Source organism: the organism of the source record quoted next (genome assembly GCF_019968955.1).
Source record: "MAG: Porospora cf. gigantea A chromosome Unknown PgA_NODE_77_length_45168_cov_344.65, whole genome shotgun sequence".
NCBI classification, from domain to species: domain Eukaryota; phylum Apicomplexa; class Conoidasida; order Eugregarinorida; family Porosporidae; genus Porospora; species Porospora cf. gigantea A.
Window position 1 is genome coordinate 37,405 of NW_027151897.1, and position 7,764 is coordinate 45,168.

Here is a 7,764-nt window from a genome sequence, read left to right on the forward strand (position 1 = left end):
TCTGCGGCCGAAACCGGTATTAAATTGCGCATGGTCCTCTCGGTGCTTATGGTGGCTGAGAAGCCCTCCATTGCCCAATCTGTAGCTCACATTCTTTCCGGTGGCAAAGCATCATTTCGAAAAGGCGCCGGCACGCCCGTGCATGAGTACAGCGGATCCTTTCAAGGAACCAGTGCCAAGTTTAAGGTGACGTCTGTGACGGGCCACGTCTTCTCGATCGACTTCCCGGCCGAGTTCAACGACCGAGCAAAAACCAATCCGTTGGATCTATTCGAGGCGCGCACTGTGAAATCAGAGGCGACGAAGGGACGCACGGTCCGCCATCTTCAGCACGAGGCTGCCGGCGTCGACGCGCTCGTTCTATGGCTGGATTGCGACCGAGAAGGGGAGAACATCTGCTATGAAGTGATGCAGGTTGTGGTGCCGTTGATGGTAAACAAAGGAGGAAATCCTCTGCCTCACGCCGACAAGACCAAGGTAGATTGCTCCTCGCACCATCTAGGTCGGCTTGACAGGGAACGCGTGCACAGGTCCCACTTCAGTTCGCTGGCGCCTAAGGACATCAAGGCGGCAATGGAGAAACTGCAGAGGCCATCTATTCATGAGGCCCTTAGCGTAGAGGCCCGTCAGGAGATCGACCTCAAGGTTGGCGTCGCTTTCACGCGGTTCCAGTCAAATTTGCTGCAGTCGAAGTATGGAGACTTGGACTCGACGCTGATATCTTATGGACCTTGCCAGACGCCTACTCTTCAGTTTTGTGTTAGGAGATGGGACGAGATCAATAACTTCAAGCCCCAACCGCATTGGACTATACATGTGGACGCGAAGGGAGCCACGTTCAATTGGGATCGCGGACGGCTTTTTGATGTCAACGTAGTGAACGTCTTCAAGGCCAAGGTAGAAGGTAATGAAGCCACGGTTGTATCTGTGACAACCAAAAAGAAGAGCCTAAGCCGCCCTGTGGGTCTCAATACTGTGCAAATGCTGCGGCAAGCCTCCACGCGCTTGGGAATGGGACCTCAGCAGTCGATGCAGGTTGCAGAGCGATTGTACCTCTCAGGTTATGTTACATACCCGAGAACTGAATCTACCGCTTACGCCTCCAACTTCGACGTTCGTGGTCTGGTCCAGGCACTGAGGCCACACAACCCGGCCTACGTGGACGAGCTGCTGGCTGGGGCACTGGTCATGCCTACTGGCGGCGAGGACGCCGGAGATCATCCTCCGATAACCCCCGTGAGGCCGGCAGATAACAGTTTGGCTGGAGACCTGCAAAGGCTCTTCTCTCTGATCGCTCAGAACTTCCTTGCTTCCGTGTCAGGCAACTGCCACTACCTCTCAACCGTCGTGCGGCTGGAAGTCAGCGGGGAGTGCTTTGAGACGTCAGGGATGCAGGTGGTGGATCCGGGGTTCACTAAGATCAGCCCGAGCCTCGAGATGCGCAATAGCTCGCTTCCTAGTTTCACAGACGGAACCAGAGTTCCAATATCAGCAGTGTCCCTCATTCAAGGGTCCACGTCCGCCCCATCCCTTCTATCCGAGTCCGATCTACTTGGTTTGATGGACCAACATGGCATCGGTACAGACGCAAGTATGGCCACGCATGTCAACAATATCTGTGAGCGCAACTACGTTCGGTTGGTAGGCGAACGCCGGCTGGAGCCCACGACCCTAGGTGTGTCGTTGATCCACGCCTACCTAAAGATCGATCCTCAACTTGTCCTACCCAAAGTCCGGCAGACGATCGAAGCAGAGTGCTCGCTGGTTGCTCGAGGCCGAGCTCACTCCGCAGACGTGATCAAACACACACTGGACCAGTTCAAGCAGAAGTTCGTCTACTTCGCCAGCAATATCCATCTTCTCGACTCCATATTCGCAAGCTCATTCAACAGCGTGGAAGCCTCAGGCTCTGTATTTTCCCGCTGTGGCCAGTGTGGATGGTAAGGAACTGCGCCATTTTTGATGCAGCTGGATGACGCTGATCACCAAGAAACCTCAACGGCTCTTCTGCAAGAAATGCTGCGCGTCTTTCATCCTGCCCCAGAACGGAACCATCAAGAAGTACAAGGGCAACACATGTCCTATCGACGGATATGAGCTGGTCTTCCTTTCAACACGGACAGGGAAAAACCTGCCCTTGTGCCCCATGTGCTACAATGACCCTCCTTTCGAGGACGTCAGAGGGCCTAGTATGAACTGTCTGCAGTGCCTCCATCAGACATGCACCTTCGGCTACAACAGACAGATGGTGTTCGAGTGTCCGCAGGAGGAGTGCGAAGGCACTATTTTCGTTGACGAGATGTCCCAGCCGAACTACAAAGCGCAGTGCTCCGACTGCAACTACAGCATCTCCCTGCCAAAAAGCAAAAGCGTGAAGCCTACTCGACGCGCCTGTGACGAGTGCGGAGCGCGACTACTAGATATCGTGCTTCACAAGGACAATCCCTTCAAGGACGGAAGCACCGATAGGGTTGCCTGTCTGCTATGCGACGCAGAGTTGAGCCAGAACATTCAGGGTTTTTTTGCCAAATCACGAGGAGGGCGAGGGCGTCGAGGTGGAGGTCGAGGTCGTGGTCGTAGTCGTGGTCGTGGTCGATAGTATGAGACTTAAAAACACTATAATTGGAGGATAGTAATGTCAGGTCTTCTACCAGCTGCTGATCGCCCCAAGTTCCAGGCGGCTTGCCAGATTGCCTCAGAGGCTCTGATGACCGTGATGGAGGCCTGCGTCCCAGATGCGGATGTCTTTGAACTTTGCCGACTTGGTGACAAAGCCATACTGGAAGGCTGCACCAAGGTTTTCCAGAAGAAGGTTAAAGGTGAAGCTGTCAAGAAAGGCGTCTGTCTCCCAACGTGCGTGTCCCCAGATGAGATGTCTGGCCTGTTCAACCCCTCTGCGGAGGAGTCTGTAAAGCTGAAGGAGGGGCAGCTTGTGACAATCGAGCTGGGGTGCCATGTTGGCGGTTACCCCGCCACTGTCGGCCATACCGTCGTTGTGGGCTCAACTCCGGTTGACGACGAGCGGGCTCGACTGATCAAGGCCCTTTGGACTGCATCCGAGGCCGCTGCACGCATGATGAAGGCCGGAAACCACAACAATCAAATCACTGCCGTTATCAATGAGGTGGCTGAGGAGTTCGGGGTTCAACCGATGAACGGCGTTCTCTCACATCAGATGAAGCAGTTCATCCTCGACTCCAATAAGTGCATCATCAACAAAGAGACGCCAGAGGAGAAGGTACCGAACATTAACCTTGAGGTCGACGAGGTCTACGGGTTGCACATCGTCTTCACTACTGGCGAGGGTAAGGCTAAGACGATGGACGTGAAGCCTAACGTCTACAAACGGGACATGGCGGTGCAGCTCGAGATGCGTACGCAGCGAGGAAGGCTCTTCCTTCGCGAGGTCGAAGAGAAGACACCCACCTTTCCATTCTCTATGAATGCCGTGGACCCCGCCAACAAGGGCGGCGTGCTGGAGGCGCTCCGCGGAGGGCACGTAATTCCTTATCCAGTCATCAAGGATTGCCAGAAGGGCGCGCTGACCGCTGCTATCCAACTGACGGTGCAGATCACGGCCAACGGGCCGCGCAAGACGGCGGGGGTATGGACCTGCCACGAAAACGCCCCTTTGAACTTCTCCCAGGAGATTAAATCTGAGTCTCTCAAGACCCTCTTGGCCTCGGAGCTCCCGACTAACAAGAAGAACTGATGTATTTGTGTAATCAACTTCGTCGAGCACCAAATCTATGCTTCTGGTAGGTCTGAGTTAAACGGTTCTACGCGTTCACTAAACTTCGTTTTCCCCACAGTAATTGGATCGAAACTTCGTTGAGTACATTTTATGCGATCCCTTTGGATGTTAACGCTCATAGTCGTTCAGTCTAAGTCCTTCACGCTGTCTCAGTCTGACCGGCAAAGGATTCTCAGGGCACACAACGAGGAACGGGAGTGGTACGGCGTGCCGCCCTTGCAGTGGGATATGCAGATAGAGAATCATGTCGGACGGGTGCACCTACAAACATACAACTCGGTCCAATCGGTGGGAGGGTGCGGTTATGGAAGGTGCGTGCACGGCGAGAACCTGGCGTTTAGGACGGGAGGGCGGGAGAACTATTTCAAGTGGGAGCTGTACATTGCAGCCTGGACGAAAGAACGTAGGCATTGGAATTGCTTGACAAACCTCGGAGATAAGGTTTTCGGTCACTGGACCCAGGTAGTTTGGCAACGCAGCACGCATGTGGGATGCGCACTTAACTGTGAGTGCAAGGGTCTCATGGCCTGACTGCGTGTTTGCGTGTCAGTATTCACGTGCCGGGAACTTTGTAGGCGAACGGCCGTTTTCAGAGGATAAATGTGGTAGGCATCCTCGATTTGAGGCGGTAAGCACGACGACCACCTCCACCACTCATCCTGAGATATGCCTACAGTCAAACCACATTCGTTATAAGGGTCGCCCTCGGAGCTGGACGTCCAGGTTCCGAGAGGATTGCCGCACGCTGATGCAGGGGCGCTCCTGCGCCGCTGCTCGGGCATTCGCGTTGGCCTCAGAACACCACGATTGCGGTATCATTCCCACGACACGGCTTGAGGAGGCGCCGACGTTCCGTAGGTGCCGACCTCGACATGTTGTGCTTGTAGGCGGACTACCGTTCATGTGGAGCGAGGTTCCAGCCTGGGCTCTCTGGTGCGACCGTCTGTTCCGTACGGTTGCAGACTGCAGATCGGCATTAGCCTTCGCGATGAGTAACGGGGGTACGGATTGTGGGCTGTCCACCGATCGGTGGAGTAGACAGGCGGGATGGGGACCAACGGCTGCGCCACCGGATGTCGTGGCTATTTGAACACTAATTTGTATGTGTTAAAGTTTTTCGGTACTCATGCTTCATTAACCCGACGACTCTCGTCATGATTCCGTCCGCACTTAATGCAGATCATGACGCCGAGTAACACTCCGAGAAACGCCACTACAAGGACTCCTGGGCCCAACCAATACAAGAACGCACCTACACACTCGCCCGTACGACTCCACCAATCAGACAGCTTGTGAATCGCATCTCGAAAGAACCTGCGGACCGCGTCGAAGTAGGTCCACGTCACTTTCTTGGGCGTCTCAGTGCCCAGCAACTCCAACTTGAGCTTGGTTGCTGTGGGCTTGAGAACGGGTAGAGTACACTCGACAGCTAACCACAGGTGCAGCTTGGAAGCGAAGAAGGTGTAGTGGCTGTCATCCGCGAACACCATGAACTTCAACTCGTCCTCAGCACTTTCCCTGAATACCAACTGGTCTCCTATGTGGCCCAGAAACATGGGATCCCTGTCGCCACAGAAAACTCGCTTGAGGGCAAACCCGCCAGGGCGCTGCTCAACCTGCCAGCCACTGCAAGGCTTGGAGGGCTCGGCAACCGGCAAGGTTTCCCCCCCGAGCCACACCACCTGCGAGTTTTGATCCAAGCATGAGACCAGCGCGGTTATATGCAGCTCGCCGTCTGGAAGCGAAGTGGGGACATTTGACGGCCCTGCGACGTTGTCGAAGGTCCAAAAGCGGTCCGCGGGTTCAGGCGTTCCATTCTCGAGTGGCACACGAACTCCCCAATCGAAGTGCTCTCTGTGGGGAAGCTCAGCACGTTGACTGAGTGCTACAGCGACACAGGTGAATGTTAACCGCATTGAGTGCGGTGTTCTGACTGCACACAGAATATTACGGATCAAAGAGTGTCAATTTGGCGACTTCAGCATCCACTGTTCCTTGTCATGCTCGAGGCAGGTCTTAACAAAAGCGGAGCAGTCCACACGGCCTCCCAGGTCGGTGGGCTGTCTCAACGGAGCACGTCACTCACCAGTGCAGCCTGTGGGACGAGCTTCACCAGTTTCTCGTACAGCTTGAAAGGAATGGCTAGCTCACCTTCCTGTGCGACTTGACATGTGAGCGTCAGCGGAGCGTCCTCTCCAGCGAAGAACGTTGTTAGCATGGCCTTGTACGTTGGTTGGAGCACGATCACGCCTGTCACTTTTAAGGGGAACACAGAGTCAGTGATGATAGTGAGTACTCGTGGATCCCATGTAGAGGAGGTCACGTTCTTTTTGAGGCAGTTGATAATCACGGTAAGCCCAGTCGTCTGCGCCTCTCTGCTGATTTTGGGCATGCTCCGCACGATGCGCTCACAGACGTAATGCCACGTTCTCCGCAAATTAATGGAGCTCACCGCTGACCGGTCATAGGCTCGGAGCTTCCACTCCACCACCACTCGTCCTTGCTCGTCGGTGGCGTTCGGCACCTGCACGCTCAACGACGTCAGCAACTCCTTCAGAGTGACATTGGCGGTGGTGATGGCGCCGTAGAGGAACGGATTCGCCGTGTTCTTGAAAGCGTTGATATCTCGACGTTCGTTGATGAAGCGTGTGAAGTCATCAGCAGCCGAGGGAACCACGTAGTGCCGAGATCGCAAGAAGCACTTGGCGATATCTTGGCTTGTCCACCCTAACGTGCTGATAGCTGCGTTAGCTTCCGGCGGGGGATGTACCAGAAGGTTGTACGGAACTGGCAAGAACTCTTCCAGCGACTGCACGGCGTCAGTCTCAAACTGCTCTGACGGCGGATCAAGCTGGATGACCTTGTTGTACCTCTCGACTGCTCGTTGGAAGTCGCTGACTGTGTCGTAACCGCTGTACGGCTTGAACAGGCTAGACACGGCCGACATAGTCGTCCAACGACGGCGATCCGAGGGCCGCAGGGATTGAACCGAGGGTGTCGACTGTCTGGAAAGCGTCGTTGGGGTGTTGAATGCTCCTAGTCGGGTCTCCATAGTGGATCTCCGAGGTCTGGGAGTTTCGGGAGCGGGTGGGGGGTCAAGCTCCGCCGACACCTGGGGAGAGGGCACCGTCAAACCCTTGAGCCTCGCGGCCTCTCTTTGAACGCTACACTTGTGGATGTAGTCTCGCTGTTCGTTGAGTCGCTGGCGTTTGAGTGCCAATTCCTGCTCCAGGGCGTCAAGGACGTGTTTTTGGGTTTCAAACTTCCCCAAAGGGTCTTTGGCGGCGGCTTCGGCCTGGACGCGTTCCTGGGTTACCCGTTTGAGCCTGGCCTCCTCCTTCAGTAGGCGCTGCTGGAATTGTTCGTGGTTCTTGGTAGCGACACCTAGTTTCTTTGTCTCCTTGACAGCTTCCTGTCGCCTCTTCGCCGCCACTAGAGGCTCTACGTCCGATTCGGGGCCTTGAATAGACAGCGGGTCACCCTGAACCACGCTCAGTCGCCGTGTTAACTTCGCGCCACCCACCTGGGGAAGCTTCAGAGGGGGAACGCTCGGAACCTGGGAGGGATCCCTCTGCAGGGAGCGGCTGCTAACTTGGATATCTTCTTGGCTGTGGTACCCCTCGCTAGTTCTAGGTGGCAGGGTAGCTTCCCATCCTTCAGGCCGCTGATTCAGTGTATACCGTGTAGACCCAGTATGCGTGTTCGGCTTCCCTGTCTTCGGGGACCCACTGCGAGATTGGGGTTTTTGGAACTGTGGAGGATCCAACAAGGAGCCTCGTCGAGACCTTGTCTTCTGACTAGTTCTGAGGTCATGGAGAAGCCTGTTCTACCTACGGCTCCACTTCCAAGCGTGCAGGTGTATCTTTCTTCGATCTCTTTTCGGCAGGACCCAACACTGACTGACTTCGAGACCGTGTCTTCTGGCTAGTTCTGTGGTTCTCTAGAAGCCTGTTATACCTACGGCTCCACTTCCAAGCGAGCAGACGTATCTTTCTTAGATTCCTTTTCAG

General features: G+C 55.2%; 5 protein-coding genes across 8 annotated transcripts; 3 read left to right on the forward strand and 2 right to left on the reverse strand.

Moving 5' to 3' along the window:
• Nucleotides 1-30: 30 nt before the first annotated feature.
• Nucleotides 31-2,599, forward strand: KVP18_000346 (uncharacterized protein; the record flags this gene model as incomplete). 3 transcript variants are annotated; one of them, XM_067955882.1, is made up of 2 exons in its annotated part: nucleotides 31-1,940; nucleotides 1,969-2,599. In XM_067955882.1, the coding sequence occupies 2 exons, from the start codon at nucleotides 31-33 to the stop codon at nucleotides 2,597-2,599; spliced, it is 2,541 nt and encodes an 846-aa protein (XP_067806308.1). The 3 variants fall into 3 exon arrangements, with proteins under 3 accessions (XP_067806308.1, XP_067806306.1, XP_067806307.1); XM_067955880.1 differs by lacking the exon at nucleotides 1,969-2,599 and having other exon boundaries at nucleotides 31-1,944; XM_067955881.1 differs by lacking the exon at nucleotides 31-1,940 and having other exon boundaries at nucleotides 1,973-2,599.
• A 36-nt stretch (nucleotides 2,600-2,635) lies between these two features.
• On the forward strand, nucleotides 2,636-3,712 carry KVP18_000350 (uncharacterized protein; the record flags this gene model as incomplete). Its single annotated transcript, XM_067955940.1, has 1 exon — nucleotides 2,636-3,712. The coding sequence occupies one exon, from the start codon at nucleotides 2,636-2,638 to the stop codon at nucleotides 3,710-3,712; it is 1,077 nt and encodes a 358-aa protein (XP_067806313.1).
• A 147-nt stretch (nucleotides 3,713-3,859) lies between these two features.
• Nucleotides 3,860-4,285, forward strand: KVP18_000353 (uncharacterized protein; the record flags this gene model as incomplete). The annotated part of the gene is made up of 1 exon (XM_067955971.1): nucleotides 3,860-4,285. One exon carries the CDS (start codon nucleotides 3,860-3,862, stop codon nucleotides 4,283-4,285), a length of 426 nt encoding a protein of 141 aa, XP_067806318.1.
• A 593-nt stretch (nucleotides 4,286-4,878) lies between these two features.
• KVP18_000338 (uncharacterized protein) lies at nucleotides 4,879-5,670 on the reverse strand (the record flags this gene model as incomplete). The annotated part of the gene is made up of 1 exon (XM_067955848.1): nucleotides 4,879-5,670. One exon carries the CDS (start codon nucleotides 5,668-5,670, stop codon nucleotides 4,879-4,881), a length of 792 nt encoding a protein of 263 aa, XP_067806291.1.
• A 149-nt stretch (nucleotides 5,671-5,819) lies between these two features.
• On the reverse strand, nucleotides 5,820-7,567 carry KVP18_000347 (uncharacterized protein; the record flags this gene model as incomplete). Of its 2 annotated transcripts, none has more annotated exons than XM_067955890.1 (2): nucleotides 5,820-7,505; nucleotides 7,553-7,567. In XM_067955890.1, the coding sequence occupies 2 exons, from the start codon at nucleotides 7,565-7,567 to the stop codon at nucleotides 5,820-5,822; spliced, it is 1,701 nt and encodes a 566-aa protein (XP_067806310.1). The 2 variants fall into 2 exon arrangements, with proteins under 2 accessions (XP_067806310.1, XP_067806309.1); XM_067955889.1 differs by having other exon boundaries at nucleotides 5,820-7,418; nucleotides 7,484-7,567.
• Between the last annotated feature and the right edge of the window lie 197 nt (nucleotides 7,568-7,764).